The following is an 18,103-nucleotide window of genomic DNA, read 5'->3' on the forward strand; positions in this document are numbered from 1 at the left end:
GGACTTGTTGCACTGGTTTGTGGCTGCTTTAAATGGGAAGCAGGAATACTGCATATAGGAAATATTCAACCCAATAATATCTAGTAAACAAATGAAATAATAATAATGATAGCCAACATCTAAACTACAAGGCTGAAGTCTCTACTAATGTATGAACCATTAACATGCAGCTGTATTAAGGGTCCAGCATTATTTGTTCAGACTAGGACTGCACAATGAATTGTTTATCATCATCGTGATATCAACCTGCGCAGTAAACACATCCCGAAAGACACTTTTACAAGAGTTTTTTTTAGTTAAAGAGAGTATTGATAGAAAACTACACTCTAAAATGCAACTTTTTTTTTTCCTTTTTCTTTTTTAATGGTGCCTTCTGTGTTGATCAATTTATTCAATAAAAGACAATGGAAATTATTTTTTATTCAATAGCAGAATATTAAAAGCAGCAGAAAAGGCAGAACTGAGAACACTTTCATATCTGTTTAATTATTATCATCATATTCAACAACGTTTTCTCATATTTTCCTTATATCTCCTATGCTCCTTTTTCATTAGTTTGAGAAGACAAAGAATATCCTTCAAATGTGTGTTATAGTGAAGGGGAAATACACGGCAGCAAGCTGTAAATAAAAATCCCAGCAGTCATTGACAAATTAGCAAAGCAAACTTAACAAAACAAACATTAAGAAACATGTTTTGGTCTGACATGGAGACACAAAGCAGTGACCGTGTTTTTAAAAAGCAGGCCACAAGATTATTCACACAGGTGTCTGCTGCATGCGAGTCAGTAATAAAATCACTCGTAATGAAGAGTGAGATTTAGCTTTTTTTGAATGACTCATTTACAACCTTTCATCAACTGTGTAGGCACACGGTACTACAATAGTTTGTTATGTGTGCCTCTGCCCATAGTGTTATTAGACACAAAATGTGTGGGCTTTATGATTTACATTCCTCTCCATGCCAACCCTTGCCCTGCGCTGTGCAGCAGATGAGGGAACCACTGAGAACTAGTGGATTGGTTGTGATAAAAAAAAATAAAAAATAACTAGCTTGTGTCTGCCTGTGCACCTAAGCAGAGGGCAGGAGAGCGCAGAAAGTGACGCAAACTAAAGCTCAGTCTCAGACAAGCGGGGATTGTTTCCTACAGGAAGTAAAGCAAGGAGTGGTGTAGCGTTTTGAGTGACATCACGGAGCTCAGCAAAGCCCGGCCCCGCGGCCCACGCTCTACCGCTATTTATAAAATACCACTTTGGCCCAGTTTATAGCAGGGGTGGATGCCGATCCTCAAGTCTACTATCTGCTCCAGTGTACACATACTTGAAGTGCCAAGGGATTATGTAACTGCCCTCTAAGCATGACTGCTCTCCAACACCATTGGCTGATGACAACGCAGCGGCAAACCGACACAGACGACACCCAAGGCCGATTGCGTTCTCACCAGCGCGCTTCACCTGACAGCACGGTGCAATTTCCTCATTACACATCACAATGGCGTGCAGTTTGTGTGCTCTAAAGTGGGACAACACTGCCAGCAACTACTATGTTTCAGCACACAGAGACTTGAGGGCCGCTGCGCTCCTGGGCTGAAGGAGGCGGAAGAGCTAGACACAAAGCCAACTGCTTGTTAACCCATTCCTGTCCTTTCCATGCTGGATGCTGACTGTTACATTCAGGGCTCTCTGTGTCCAGTGACTCAGCGGCGTCAAAGGTTCCCACACGGAAATATGCAGCAGTAGCCTTGGTTGTATGTGACTGCACATACTTGGATAGTAGTGATGAATGGGGTTGCAACTAACAATTATTTTCATTGTCGATTATTGTCTCAATTAGTCGATTAGTTATTTGGTCTATAAGATGTCTGAAAATGGTGAAAAACGTTAATCAGTGTTTCCCCAAAGCCCAAGATGACGTCCTGAAATGTCTTGTTTTGTCCACAACTCAAAAGATATTCAGTTTACTGTCACAGAGGAGAGAAGAAACTAGAATATTTTCACATTTAGGAAGCTGGAATCAGAGAAGTTTGACTTTATTTTCATAAAAACTCAAATCAAACTGATTAATCCATTATCAAAATAGTTGGCAATTAATGTAATAGTTGACAACTAATCCATTAATCTTTGCAGCTCTGGTGATGGTAGCTACTGGACATTTCCCTCGATGTCCTGGCATTGACTGGACACAACTACCGGTCAGCTGGTTACGTCTGCATTTGCGGTCCGCCTCGTCTGGTTGAGGGCTGCGTGGGGGCCAAGGGCACACCGCTGTCCATGTGACAGGTCAGGGTGTGGTGAACAGGCTGGATGGAAATAGCATCTGGCCCGGAGAGAGTGTTTATGAGCAGCTGCCAATCCACAGACAGGCCAGCCTGACCCGAAGGCCAAGCCCAAGTCTGGTCTAGACACCCTCAGTCTGGCTGTCCCTAACTCACTACTGCAAAGAAACACACAGCAAACCACTAAAAATGTGGGAAATAGAATTGTTTATGTGTCAAACACCACCTCCAAAGTGTCACGGCTGCAGATAAAGAGTGTCAGACAAGGTTACATCACGTGGCTAGTTTTGTTCAAATACGCTCACTGTGAATATAAAATAAATACCACCAGTTGTAAAAGATTTAAGAGCAGTGGGCCATGGGACGTTGTGAAAGGGTGACGTACATACCAGCAGAACCTTCTTTTGTCTCAGCAGGAGGAGAGTTTGATCTGCTGCAACTTGTCTTGTGCTTTGTTGATCAAAACTCAGACAACACACGCAGCCTGGATACATGATATACCAGATAAGAAGAAAAAAAGAAAAAAGAAAGACAGACAACCTCATAGCAAACATCCTGGGTACAAAACTTAACTTAGATTACAAAAATTCAACAACAAATTGTGATCAAATTTAATCACTTCCCCTTCCCAAATCTGCATCGCTCCCCCCAGCTAAGGCCAAATAGTCGAGTCAGCTCCAGGCCTTACAACCTGCTCCAGGGGCCGAGTCTTCCTCTGACTGAGAGGGCCCGTCTAGTCACATCTCAGCCTGGGGCAGAGGTCTCAAAACAGGCTTGACTTCTGTCTCACCCAAAAGAGCAACGGAGCAGATAGGGCTAGGTTAGGAGGCCTCGATAACACAAATGCCTCAATGCCCACGCACTCCCCTCCCCTCACATAAACACGGTGATGTCATTCAGTGACCCTGCTGAGTGGACGAAATACACGTCTGGGCCTGAGAGATAGAAAGAGTAGAGGAGGGGGTGGAGAGCTGCCTCTTTATCGTTTGTTTATTAAGTATACAAAGTATTAAGAATGCCAACATTTTAAATAGCAAAAACACACAGACACACACACACACACAGACTTCAAGGTCTTCCATTAACATTAACGTTCTCCTTTTCAACTGGTCGCTAATTGTCTTTATGATGACACAAGATCACCAATAGAGTATTTCGAGACGAGAAGTAAACAATGAAAAATATTCATTAGGGATGGACTAATGGAATCTTAATGGAAGCTTTAAAGTGTGGTAGCTTTTTGTGTCTCAGTTTTCTAAAGAAGACGCCTTGATAAACTAATAACTAATATTGCTGCAGTTTTAAAAAAAGGGGAACAAAGTTAATAAAGAGGCCAGTTTAGCTTGGCTTCTAAACTCGTTTATGAACTTACTTCCTCTGCTCAATTTCAGATCATGTAAATGCCTTACTTTATAGTCTAAAATGACATATTTGTGAGACAGCACCCCCTCCAAAATCTGGGTTGGTGTGTACGTATGTTTGTGTGAGAGTGTACACTGTCCTGAGACAGTTTTCCTCCTAAACCAATCCACGGCTCTGGGCCCAGGAAGCTGGGCCCTTTGCCATATTCTGAGCCTGCCCACACGTCCGCCTGCCGCCCACCAGGAAGAGGAAATTAGAACCATTCCATCCTGTCATTGCTCCGCCACCAGAGCACACGTGGAAGAAGGGGCGAGACACACACACACACACACACACACACACACACACACACACACGCACAGCCTATTCATGTTTTACCAATGTGCAGAAAAATAACAAACAAGCTTCTGTAAATCAACAGAAACAAATGCACATGCTCTCTCACACAGCATATGTATAATCTCCTGGGAGGAGCCAAGAGGAGGAAGCAAAACCTTAACAAGCGCTCCGGAAGAAGAGTGGGATAGTCCAACCACTCCCTTCAGTACCTCTGCTTTGCATGTGTGTGTGTGTGTGTGTGTGTGTGTGTGTGTTTGAAAAAGTGAGGCTTAAGGAATGGAATAGCACTCACCGCCTGCTCGAATGGGGGCGAGTATTAGGAATGAGAACCAAATAAACTTTCTTCCAGACACACCACCACCACAGCAACACCACTCACTCCCTAGTTCATTTTTACAGTCAGTGTTACTACACTTCAGGCCACTTCCTGTGGTCCAGCACTGCCAGTGTAAAGAGCAGAGCTGGGTCAAATAATGAAAACGTTACAAGGCACTGGACTTAATCTGCCCAGAGTGTCGTATGGATTTACCACATCAGGACCAGGATCCACACAAACGTTGCCTTTATAGTACTACTTATAATACAACTTATAATGCATCTAAATGCATCTACTTTATGGCCCTGCTCCAAACAAATGTTAAACTTATCAGCAACAACTATTTGCCCCTGGTCTGGTATAGAGACCTTTAAAGCCAACCCTTTAAAATATAGCAGCAGAAAATCAAGTTGGACACTTACTTTTTCAGAGGGTCGATAACGGTTTTCTGTATCTGGTTGACCTGTAATAAAAAGAACAATTGTTTACATAAGGAATAAGCACCTCTATATCAAAGGAAGAGACATTACAAAATTGTTATTCACTGTCAAATTGAGTTACATCAAAATTAAAGTCGGAACAAAACAGCATCTACGTCTCTCCCTCATTAGCTGCAAAGCAATGCCACTGCAGAAACATCAACAATTGTGTATATTTCAAACAGAGCACTCAAGAAAAAAGGGGAGGGCGGGGGGCTTGCAAAGAAACTTTTGTGACGTTGACTCTTTTATTGTACACAAGCCCGGAGGAGAAACCCCTGAATATTCATTGGGCTTGCGATACAAAAGGATGGAACTGTCAGGGGACGGACATGAAAGCAAAGCCCAACTGATTTCAAATCCTGTGGAGGGTGGGCTGCCTTACAAGATGAAAGTTCTTTGCAAACAAACATTTTAACAATAACAGTTTATATTTTTCCTGCATTCTCCTTCTGTTTGCCAGAACCGACAGGGGAGGGAAGGAGGTGAAGGGGGTGTTAAATGGAAGTAAACGAACATCTCATCTTGAGGCCTCCAGCCCCGGCACCAAGTCTCATCGACATAAGTTGGCGCACAATTAATGAAGTTTCCAGCGTCATTTACATTGCAGATTCAAAACGACTGCCACTACGAGATCTGCGAGCGTGACTGAGTGCTAAGTTAACCAGGCAATCGAGTCAAGTGAAGAGTAAATGCTAAGAACAGTGAAGGAGGATTTAAAAGCAGCGGGATGTGAGAGGTGACAGCTACATGAGAACAGTGAGCAGCTCCACTAATCATATGTTCACTTGCTATTGGAAGGACAGTCAATCACACAACAACAAGGAGGCGAGATCGCAGCTGTGTTCTGTTAAAATGCCCTGACCATCTATGAGAACATACAGCAACACTCGCTGCTTTACACAGGCAGATTTCCAAGTACAAAATGGTTGATTGTGGTTTGAGGGAAAACAGAGAACCAATAACAAGTAAGTACATGGGAATTCACATTGTCTTTCTTTTACATATTCACAGCACCCCCCCCCCCCCCCTCCCTCCCTGCCTGACTTGAGCTGCGCTGCTGCTTCTAAGGTGAGAGCATGCAGTGAGGAGGGAGAACAACAGCGGCAGATTTGCTTAAGCATGCTGGTGCCCTCTACCCTCTGCCCCTTCCCACAGAGGGGGGGAAGGGGGTGGGGGCAGAGCTATTCCTTGGAGGCTCTGCAGAGCCTGAGGCCGACGCTCAAGCAGTAGTCTCCATCAGTGAGTCACAGGGCAGAGGCCATCCCGGCACACAGGCCTCCCAAAAATACACACAGATCGCAGAGGAAATCAATATCCCTCAAAACGGAGCATCCTCTACTGCACTGCCGCCATCTACACTGGGGCTCGGCTTCGGCAGCAGTGTGCCGCCGGGGCTGTGCGCCCTCCTCAGCCCCAGAAATAAACACACAGACCTGGGCCACTGCTGCCTTCATTATCGCTGCACGTTTCATCTGCTAGCTCTCTCACTTGCGGGCCCCGCGGCAGAACATCTCGTCTCAACACAGAGAAGAGCAAAGGGTGGATGCTTTTGTGTCTGTTTTGCAGGAGCAATAGGGTTTGCTGTCGGTGCCGTCAGAATCAACAGTCAGCTTGAAGGGAGAAGCTCCAGTAGTGTTCCAGTGAGCTGTGCTGGTTTTTAAACACCTAGCAAACCTGGGGTGATATTCCACAATGCAGGCTGACCAAAAACAGTGCTCACAATCACTATTATGCCTTCAGCTCACTTTCAGCCACACAGCCCTGCCCAAACCTGGAACTGAACATTGTGTTAAGGCAAGGATTTTTATTTAGTAAGACTGAAAGAAGGGCAGAGAAAATCAGGTGTGACCTAGCTGTCAAAATCCACTCTGGATGAAAGTGTGTTTAAAAAAAAAACACACACACAACCACATCGATACAGTAGGTGACTGTTGTCCTCCACAAGTGAAAAACTGTGCTGGGATCAAAGTGCCGAGCTGAATCAATGTCAAACTGGATGACTACACACCATGGAGCCAGACCTATACGCTTTAAAGACAAGTTGTGCCTTTTGTTACTAGAAACTACTTAAAATGTGAAAATACTAGGGATTCTAATTTAGATTATTTATTTATTTATTTATTTTTTTTTACTGATAGCCGACCCTCGTTAACCAATCATTAACCGCTAACCGACAAGCAGGCAGCGGAGTCCCAGTTCACCCGTCCAGGACGCTCAGGCGTACTTTCCGCGCTCAGCGTCTGTGTACAACTACGGACTTGTGCCACAGCCACGATGTTCTGTGCATTGTCGTGGACACATGCAGCCACTTTCCTGGAACCACTTGGGAATCCAGGGTGACCAGTAAATGTGTCTGCCTGGCACACTCTGTGTCTAGGACGGCCGATTTAACGCGCCAGTCCTCATCGGTATAGTGGCATGTGTCACGTAGCTCTCCGCTGTGAGCGCCGTCCAGCAGAGAGCCACTAATTTAGCAAAAAAATAAAATAAAAGAGCTTAAAACACAACTTCCTAGTGCAAAGTTTGCACTAGGAAGTTAACTAGCAATATAAATAGATTGTATAGACTACTATTCTTTCACAATGCAAAATGTTTTTTATACCTTTTTTGTTTTAATAATATTGATTTTAACTGTTTAACTGATAGTATTAATCATTAACATCCCTAGAAATACAAAATCACATTAAAAATGAGGGATGACGGAGGCTTGATGAGGGTGCTGAGGAGAGCTGGCTAGATAAAAAGGTTATAGTTTTAGCCAGAATGAAAAAGGGAAGCAAGTGAATCTTTGATGCTAAAAGATCTTCAAACTTTGGTTTTCAAATGATGTGGAAGGAAAGAGGTGGATATAGAGTTCCCAACATCAATTATCCAATGATAGTCAAGTGTGCGTGGCAGCACTGGTGAAAAATGTTCTTCAGATCCAAATTCAAAGACAGTGAAAATGGAGGGGAAAAAAGCTAATTTGATATTGTATAAAATCTGAAGAATGTAAAAGTTACTCAGTACTAAAAAACAGTCAAACTGGCAGGAGTGCTCTCCTGGGCACTCGACCAAGCCAAGTCCTGGAACATACGCACCCCGGGTCCCAAACCCACACGCTCAGTCCAACACACATTCTACTTTGTCTAGTCACTCAAAATGGCTCCCGTAAACTTTGATGAGCTGTGAGCAAAGTCGGTCTGAAAGAAGAAAGGAAAGAAACAGTGGCTGCCACGGCATAGTTGCTTAAAATCCACCGTACATGTTTTATATTTAATAATACAATCATTTTCTTTTTCTTTGTAACATTTAAGTCATTTTCTGTCAGAAAAAGAAAGTTCTTGACATGACATCAATTTACTTTGTGACGAGATTTATTCTCCAACTCATGCTACTAAAATTGACAATATGTTTCAAAATTGACACACATAGTTTTAAAGTTATTTCTTTAATAGTTTGGGTTGTAGCATGGACACTGCTTCCCTCACATATTTTGGAGAACAGCATTTTTTTTTTTTTTTTTTTAAATGGAAATTGAGTCCAGTTCATGAGGTTTTGCAGAAAATATAAATCATGTCCACTCAACCCAATATGTACAAATCCAGATGGCGTGCTGTTCCAGAGATACTACATTACAACTTTACCATGGAATAAAAAGAATTAACCACTTTATTCATTTTCATCTCCACCTTTGTTAGATCATTGTTGTGGAGTTATGAAATCATTCTGCTACACAACTAAACGTGAAAAGAGGGGGGAATATTTTGAAGGCAACAAAAAGAACACCTAACAGCGGGGCAATGAGTCAAGAAAACACAGATGGAAAAAAGTCAGTCGGTGTATGCTTTAGTGTGATCTCCTGTATTTTTTCCTCTAAAAGTCTACCCTTCACAGTGTAGTGCCTTGAGGATGCACACATGCGGTGCCACTATGATTCACATTATAACTACCTGTGGCGATGATACTAATCAAAAAACCTGAAGTGCACCCGGCAAATAATCTGAAGAGGCCTGACAGCCAAAGAAGAAATCTTCACAAAGTACAGATGTGAGAGAGCGAGGCTACAGTAAGCTGTATCGCTTACAGTGCTGGAAAGAAATGTCTGCCTTTCTACGGTTGACCCTTAAGACAAAACATACGAGAGTGAAAAGCACAAAGATTACGGGAAACACTCCAAATCAACAAATACTCTCTCTCTCTCTCTCTCTCTCTATATATATATATATATATATATATAAAAATGTGTTCCTTTATCTAATGCTAACAAACAAACAAACATGTAATGCTGCAGGTAGGTGTGGAAATCACAAGCACGTTTTATCAAAATACAATATTACATCGACTCTTTGGACAAAGACAACAAAGTCTGCCACGATACAGATTTGATTTGATTCAAATTCAGGGGCCTGTGATCGATATGAGACGACATCATTAATGCCCATTTAACACAATCAGTTCCATTTATATCAACTTACAAAAAACAACCAAACTAGGATTTTACAATTTTATTACTGAGCTCCTCCAGGCATTTAAATGAAAAACAAACTATTCTTTGTAGTAAAAAGAATAAATAGAAAGTGGTATTTTCAAAATAAAGGCACATCTTTAAAGATGATATAATCTCCCGCTTTCAGCATTATCTAATTTATTTATTTATTTTTTTAAATAAAAACTACATTTTCACTTTACATCCATGATATTATGTCTCCGATCATTGAATCAATATATTGATCCAGATGGTTGTATCTATACACCTCTAGCTGCAGGAGGGATCAGAGAAGTATTATAAATGAAGCTGATTACAGTTGCTCTTCTCCACGAAGGAGGAAACAATTAACCGTTTGCTGTAACCTTTCAAGACTACATTTTGTAAACTATTGATGTAAAAAAACTAAAGAACAATACAAGACTTGTCCACCATGCAAGCTGTGATCAGAGTTACTTCTATGATTTCTGTGGTAGGACTTTTTTTTTCCTGTTGAGGAAAGGCTTTTACATTGTAGGAGTTATTTTAGACACCAGTGAGTCACAAATGCATCAAATCCTCACAGCTTATAACCAGTAGCTTGAGCTTATAGAGGATGATGCCACAGATGCTTTTCAAAAACAGCAGAAGGAAAGACATACGGATAGTTTTTAGTCCACAGGCTGCACAATATTGACAAATATGAAAACACGCATTTTCAACAAAAACTTAGTTAGTTTAGTCTAGTTTCCTACTTTGTGTGTCTGAGGAAAGACATTTCCCCCGATACCAATCTAATGGTATCTGTGCCAATGGCAAGCACAGAGGAAACATAGCAGCGAAGGACAGCAGAAGAGTGAGACGACACACTAAACATTAAAAGGGTGAAAGACTGTGGGAAAGAGTCTGACCTTCTCCTGGTTGAAGGAGTCCATCCTTTTCATGGATGTATCTAAAGCGGTCATGGACTCCAGGAATGCCTGGTCCTGCTCACACAGCGGGTTACTCAGCAGGTCTGCAGAAATCTTCACAGCTGCTTTGGACATGGCTGACAGACACAAACCCAAAGCAGAGGATAGTGTTAAAACATAGTTAAATAACTTTTTCATGTAGAGCCTAACAGCCAATATAAATGGTTACTGAAAATGTCCTCATCTACACCTTCTAGTCCAATTCAACACCAGATTTTTTTGCATTTTTCTTAAACCATTTTTGTGCATTACCCTGAGGCTTTAAGTAGGGCTGGACGATTAGCAATGCTGATCTATGATCTGAGCTATGCTGTGGCAGAAAAGCAATCAAAACCGAAATTGAGAACCTCTAACCGCCAGACAGTGTTGTAGTCGAGACCAAGTCATCACCAAGACCACCAAGGCAGGGTGAGACAAAGTCAAGACCAAGACCAGATTTGTGTTAGACAGCCAGAGATTATTCTCCCGTCTCCCGCATTCTCGTTCTTGGGAGTGTGTGTAAAGGGAGCAGGGAAAGGGAGGTTTACGGTAACAAATTTCAAATTAGATACACGATTCACGGACAGAGAACTACTGGCCGGCACATCCAAATGCTGGATGCCGCCCCCCCTCCCCCCTCCCAAACCTACCATCAACTGTCGCTGCCTGTTGCCGATTGGCTGAAACAGTGTTTTGTGGCTCTTGCACTCCTTTCTGTTTGTTTTCCATTTACACAGTCAGGGCTGTGGATTAACACCCAATTTTTTTTAACGCACAAAGAAAACAAAGAGCTAGGTGACCGTGAGAAGATATTCACTGATTTTGACAAAAAGTGTATTGGATTTTCATCACTTACTATACATCCAAGACCGATCTCGAGTACTACAACACTGTCGCCAGATTTTGGTTCGTTAATCATGTTAATACTTTTCCCACTGTGTGTTCATGTATTTTCCCCTTAAAAACATACTACCGCGTGTGTAGTCACAGGACTCTTCAGACCCGTCAGTCTGCGGCATGGAAGCAGCATCGAGGAGAACTCAAACGAGTCAACTAAGCAACAGGAGCAGCTAATACCAAAGAAAGACGCAATGTCTGTCGTTTGGACACATTTTGGCTTCAGTAAAGACGACACAAAGTGGTAAATTAAGCCAACAAAAGGTGACTGTGAGCCTGCTAGAAAATAATTGTTCATTGATCATAATCGAGGTAAAATCTTCAATTAATCATAATAATTTTGATTTTAGGTCATATTGTCCAGCCCTAGCTTTAAGCATTTTATCACTGTATGCGTTTGTATTTGGTCAGGTCTTCAAAAGTGAGCTTTTGGGAAAGAACTAAACAGCAAAATGGCACAGTGCTGCCCCCCATTGTAAAAATCGGAGGGGTTGGTGGGGCTGGCTGCCGTGTTGAATATTCACCAGAGCTTCAGGAATCTTTGTCTCTACACTGACAGCCCCAATTACTGTTAATCTGCACTCATGCTACTTTGTTTAGACACAGAGCACGCATCAGATTATGGCTTCACAGTCAAAATAAATGAGCTTCACTGAGGAGATACAAGCTGACAGAAGAGGCTGTGGTGAAAATAGGCTTCGTGGAGATCTGGAACAGTCGTTTGTCTCTTTTCACACTCCCTCGGGATTCTCTCAGGACCAATTTCCAACCAATCAATTATCGTTGAGGCGTTTCTGCATCTCTCTCTCTCTCTCCATTTGACAGGTAACAATGTGCTTGATTTGGCCTTTCCTGTTACGACTGAGAGACGTGTTTATTACAGGGTCATGAAAACCAAAAGGTGACCTGAGGGTAGTGATTTAATTATGAGTGTTAGTAAAGTGCAAATAAGTGAAGCTCAAGTCCTTTGTACATTCCCTGGGGCTGAAACAACATGAACAACCCCCCAGTATGAAAAGCACAGTTATCCCTGCAACTTTCTTTTCCTTCTGTTACATAGTCTAATCCAAATTGTGAACAGGATGGGCGCCCGGATAGCTCAGTTGGTAGAGCGGGCGCCCATATATAGAGGTATACTCCTCGACGCAGCGGGCCCGGGTTCGACCCGGATGAGTGCCAGGAGAGCCTGGAGTCTCTTTCCAAAAGGTGCTAATAGAGCGGACGGGTGGAACAGCTGCTGCTCCTTGCCCCTGTGCAGCCACAATCATCTAGCCACATTGCCTATTGAAAACTGGAAAGACACTATTGCATTTTATGGGGCTTTCATACACAAAACCCTTAGCATGACACTAGATAATGTACAGGCTGGGTGCCCGGATAGCTCAGTTGGTAGAGCGGGCGCCCATATATAGAGGTTTACTCCTCAACGCAGCATCCCCCCCCCCCCATCTCTCCCCTTTCATGTCTTCAGCTGTCCTGTCGAATAAAAGGGCAAAAAAATCCCCAAAAATCATCTTTAAAATTGTGAACAGGAACAAGCCTTAAAAAGATATTATCATCCCTCACCAGCTAATTGGAAGCGAGTTTAATAGAGCTCTGCATATCACCATCCTTGACTTGATAAATGACGGTTGATACCGAGAGCAGTGTATTAAATGTAGTGCTGACATGCAGAGTAGGTAGGTCCAGTTCTTTGTTTAGTAGCAGTTGGTGGAAGACGGGACCTGTGCAACAGATGGAATCCATTAACGATAACAACACAGCTATGACACTTTGATGATGCAGACATCCATATTCCAGAGCACAAAGGAGAGGAAATGAAGAAGCCTCTCACTCCTCCATCCGTCCCTGCTCCTCCACCCCCACAACTGACTACTTACCACAGGCCATGTCTACTGCTGCCTCCCAAATACACAACTCCAAAACCAACAAATAAGCAAATAAAAAAGTCAAGTAAACATGGTTTTTGTGGCCGACAAATGCTTGAATAAATGAAGGCAGAGAGGGTAGACAAATTGAGCCCTACACCCATAAATCCCAAACAAACACACACTATGATAGCCTGGGAAATCCTATAAAAGATTAAGGCGAAGGCCCGCACTCTCTCATCTCATTTGTCAAGTAGTTGAACTGATGCACCTCCAAACAAACTAAGACAACCAAAGTGTCTTTCTAGCCCGGAAAAACCTGCCAAGCAACATCAAGTATGTGGATCAATGGCACACTAGGCGGTAACACGCATTGGTGGCAGAACACACCTAAATCAGCCTCGGTGCTTTTCTTCATGTCCTTGTGAAGCTTTTTCGTCTGATCCTCCAGCCTGTAAGACAAGAAGGAATGATTATCAGCCAGCTTCTGGTGTAGGAATACAGTCAACAACGGGTGAGTTGGAGACCAAACAGGAAAGAAAATGACAAACGTGACACAAATGGTACCCTTTCCCTACACACATATAATTAATCTGTATACAGTATATTTCAAAATCTATTTCATCCAGTCAAGATGTGTTGAAATGGACAATGAAAACATCCAAACCAAAAACCTAGAAAAGGAAATAGGAGTACATAAAAAACATGGTTCAAGAAGGAATTACACATTTCATTGATTCCACATAAAATGTTATTATAATAGCCGTTAGCTAATTAATAATACAGGGAATCCTTCTTGTTACTGTCAACTACATTTCCTCTCAAAAGCATTAATGTCTTCAATCATTCCACTGCACATATTCCATTGATGGGTGTTAAAAATGGCAATTACCAGACTACGGAGGCTGCAAAACACACGCCATTCATTATATCAATTAAGGCAAACGAGGGGTTTAGAATCCCCCTGAGACTGCTGTCATATCACTTCGCCTGGTTTGATGAAAAAGGGAACATGGTGGTTTCATTTCCATCTCTGCTTTGAGGGATTATATTAACAAGGAAGACAATAGCTGCATAATCCCATAGGATTTCTGGTGGGGGCACTATGGCCACTGATGTAAGGACATTGGTAACCCACATATGGTGGGTTACTTGGTGTCTCCAAATACAGTTTTTGTTTTTATCGTTTAGCAGCTGGGAAACAAACAAGCGGTGCGTTACTCCAGCAAACACAGGTGCGTGAACCAAACATGAATTATTGGTTCTCGATACTGGCGGTTAAAACTGTTAAACCTATAATGCACCTCAAAATTATTATTTATTATTTTTTAATTAATCACTGAAGCTTTTATTATGTTCATACTTCACACAATGAGCTTGCTCACATGGCTCCATTTCATAAAAAAAACACAAGAAAGAAGGTAAAGGAAATGTTTAACTTCAAAAAGGACTAACATCAAATTAAACCCAACAGCTTGTGCGGCATTATCCAACGAGTTTTGAAGCAAAATAACTTCTTATACTGTAATTTGTGAATCTTTTGAATCACATACAGTACCATGATAACAGGACTTTTTCCTCACAAACTAGCATGTGAACAACAGCAGCAGAAACATTTGTGGTATTAGCCCATGTCAGATTGCATTTCTACCAGCTTTGATTTTAGACTGTGATCTGTATCTGTATGTGAATTGAAATTATTCATTTGTTTGTTGCGTTAACAAAGGGCAAGTAAACTGTGGGGATGCAGGGTTTGGGGCAGGGGTGTCAAACTCAATGTCACAAAGGGACACACTGGAAAATGAGAATCACATCAGGGGCCAGACGTATAGTTTATTGACATGATGTTATTTACTCGGAAAAGGTATAACACATTTGAGTATATTACTGCATCTCTCATAATGTCCACATAAAGCCCCAAAAAAAACCTCAGCAAAAAAGTCCCTTAGTCATCATAGAATTTAGCAAAACAATGCATTCTGATTACATTTTCAAAAGTAGGCCTGAATATGCAAACTCGTTGGTTATGTGGGGATTTCTGAGTCTCAAAGTCAGTAAATCTGCCAAATTGGGCTTTGAGTGATGCATGATTGCAGTTTGCAAACATTTTCCCGTCTTTTTGGTTTGGCGCACACCTAGGCAGGCCAAAATTTATGCTGAACTTAAATTGATTTGCGGGCCGGATCAAAATTTGCGAGGGGCAGGATTTGACCCGCGGGTCTCGAGTTCGACAGCTGATAAGATAAGATGAGCAGTCGAGAGAACAAAAAATGGCGACGCATCACACATAAACACAACAAACATACAGTAAATATCTGTATGGTCTAAGGGTAAGTAAACATCATGAATTATTTCCTATCATAACTCGTCCTCTACATGCTTTTGTTTGTCTTGACGTGTTTTAGAATGTTGAACTAAATCGCCACAGACCAGATGGAGGTTGTTCCAAAAATGTCATTTGCAGTAAATGATGTAACTTCATCTCTTATTGTTCACACCACAGAGAAAAAAAAAAAAAAAAACATTCTGTCAGAACAATCTCCACAGTAACTTCTTGTATTTCTCGTCAATAAGATGTAACTGGGTCTCATAAGTCATATGAGCCTTTCTCTAAAGCAATCAATGTACACTCTTACACTCTCTAATTGCAGGAAAAGCTGCTCACATCATAGTCAATATTATTAGCAATACTTCAGGCAGGATTTAGTCAGTATCTGATAATTAGAGGACTGCTTCCTGTTTCCGTAACATAGGGTTGCACAGTCAGTACATTTCCAAGTAGACCTGGACAATAAATGTGCTGTGAAGAGTTCAGGTCACCACACGTTCAGACAATCAGTTTATTTCTGTTTGGTTAAGAACATTTAAAGAGGATTTAAAAGCTGACCAAAACAGCAATATTTCCATGATGCAGCTATTATATTACAATTCTGTTTTGAGTCATACCTGCAGCTAAAAAAAATGCTTCTGACATTAAAAAAAAACAAATCATCTGGAAATACTGCCAAGTAGAATCCGTCATCATACTACGTTACGCAACTTTGTTTTGAAAGCAATTCTGAATGCCAAACTAAAACTAAAATAGTCTTGTAAATTGGCTGACACAGTTAACACTTGAGAGTAATGAAAGGAGACTAATATGGAATGAGACAAATAACAGTATAACAGCAAAACACCGCCAGTTATGGATGTAACGATGCAGCCTGTATCAATTAAAAATCGATTCAAATGTGTCAAGATTACAACCGGTTGAGATGAAAAAAGAATCGCAATGCAATTTTTAAACGGCCTAGGGCGTATTCTTCTTTTGATTTCACTTGTTTGACTTCAGACGTCACCACGTGTTCTTAGTTTATTTAATTGAAGAGATTGTTTCTATTTTTTAACTTATTTTGATGTGGGATTTGTGTTTTAATTTTATTTTTGTTTTAAGATAAAATACAATTTCAGTTGCTCTTTTGATAAGAGGACACATCTGTTGTTTTACAAACTTACAAAATGTCATTCCTTATTTGTCACATACTTAGTACAATGTAGTGAAATTGTATTACTGCATTTAACCAAGTATCAGGAGCAGTGGACAGCTATACATACAGCGTCTGGGGAGCATCTTGGGGTTCAGTGTCTTGCTCAGGGACACTTTGACATGTGGCCGGAGGAGCCTGGGATTGATCCACCAACCTTGTGGTTATGGGGCCAGCAGTCTACCTCTGAGCCACAAGCCACCCAGTTTTTTGTTTGTTTGCACAGTTTATAGAAATAAAGGAATATCTCTCAGTCAAAATCCTGAGAAAATTGTTTCGTAAACTTAAAATCGCATTGAATCGTGAGTCGAGTGTGAGTTGAGTGAATTGTTGCATCACTACTGCCAGTCATGGAGATCGGGTTGCGGGATAGTGGGTGAAAGCTTCTCACTATGTAAACAAACTAGCATGCCATGAGTCTAATGCCTGCACACTCAAGATGTGTTCTTGTAGTGCGTGTCTGTGCATGTGAGACTCGTGTTTAGTAGTACCTCCTACTGTAAAAATGTGTTGCACAATACTGTTGTATGTTCCCTACTCTGTCAGCACCACTGACAGTGAGAGAGCCATTCTGGATGAGTGCCAGGAGAGCCTGGAGTCTCTTTCCAAAAGGTGCTAATAGAGCGGACGGGTGGAACAGCTGCTGCTCCTTGCCCCTGTGCAGCCACAATCATCTAGTCACATTGCCTATTGAAAACTGGAAAGACACTATTGCATTTTATGGGGCTTTCATACACAAAACCCTTAGCATGACACTAGATAATGTACAGGCTGGGTGCCCGGAGAGCTCAGTTGGTAGAGCGGGCGCCCATATATAGAGGTTTACTCCTCAACGCAGCGGGCCCGGGTTCGACTCCGACCTGCGGCCCTTTGCTGCATGTCATTCCCCCTCTCTCTCCCCTTTCATTTCTTCAGCTGTCCTGTCAATAAAGGCCTAAAAATGCCCAAAAAATGATCTAAAAAGATAATGAACAGGCATTTAACCACGTTTGACCATTCACACCAGATTCCTTTCGGGTAAATACCTGGTCACTGCCATTCCCACACGAACCAGGTCAGGCAATGCAGTTAAGCTAATTAGCATTTAAGCTGCTAAATGAAGTAAGGCTGTCGTGTAGTGATTGCGTGTTTTTGTTTTGTGTGTGTGCGTGTCTAGAGCTAGACAGATAAATAGCCTGGGCAAATAGATCAGGCGATATTTACCGATTGCAGATAAATTGTATCAGTGGTTATGTCCTTTAGGAAAATTCTGAAAAAGTGAATCCGTTACAAGTTTGTTTAATTTCTTAGCGTACAACATTTAGCTGACTTCATATTTTGTTCTCATTATTTATTACAAATGTAAGGGTTCTTTATCAGATATGTTTACATATGATATGTGTTTACTTAAAAAAACCGTAATGGGCTAACGTAGGCTCACTGTATCCTACACAAAGCGCAGTAAAAAGTCCCATAAGATCAGTGTGTAGAAAGACAAGCCTCATTGGTTTACCTGTCTCTGGTGGCGTGTCTTACACACATACTAAAGTTTGATTGACACATTTTGGGTAATCCTGACGGCTGGGAATTTTCACTCACATTCACGTCGGACAAAAGTACCGCTGTAAACGTGTGTATCCCTTCGAGTCAAAATATTTGCAAAA

At 41.7% G+C, this 18,103-nt stretch overlaps 1 protein-coding gene across 1 annotated transcript in view; it reads right to left on the reverse strand.

The window, feature by feature from the left end:
* bin3 (bridging integrator 3) overlaps nucleotides 1-18,103 on the reverse strand; it is a 46,047-nt gene that overhangs the window by 7,651 nt on the left and 20,293 nt on the right. The window contains exons 4-6 of the mRNA XM_078251619.1: nucleotides 13,327-13,388; nucleotides 10,133-10,269; nucleotides 4,715-4,755 (exon numbers count right to left, since the gene is read on the reverse strand). Of these exons, the coding sequence (XP_078107745.1) occupies nucleotides 4,715-4,755; nucleotides 10,133-10,269; nucleotides 13,327-13,388 (240 nt within the window). The remainder of the gene's footprint in view (nucleotides 1-4,714; nucleotides 4,756-10,132; nucleotides 10,270-13,326; nucleotides 13,389-18,103) is intronic.

The sequence above is a fragment of the Sander vitreus genome, chromosome 5 (assembly GCF_031162955.1).
Source record: "Sander vitreus isolate 19-12246 chromosome 5, sanVit1, whole genome shotgun sequence".
Classification (NCBI taxonomy): domain Eukaryota; kingdom Metazoa; phylum Chordata; class Actinopteri; order Perciformes; family Percidae; genus Sander; species Sander vitreus.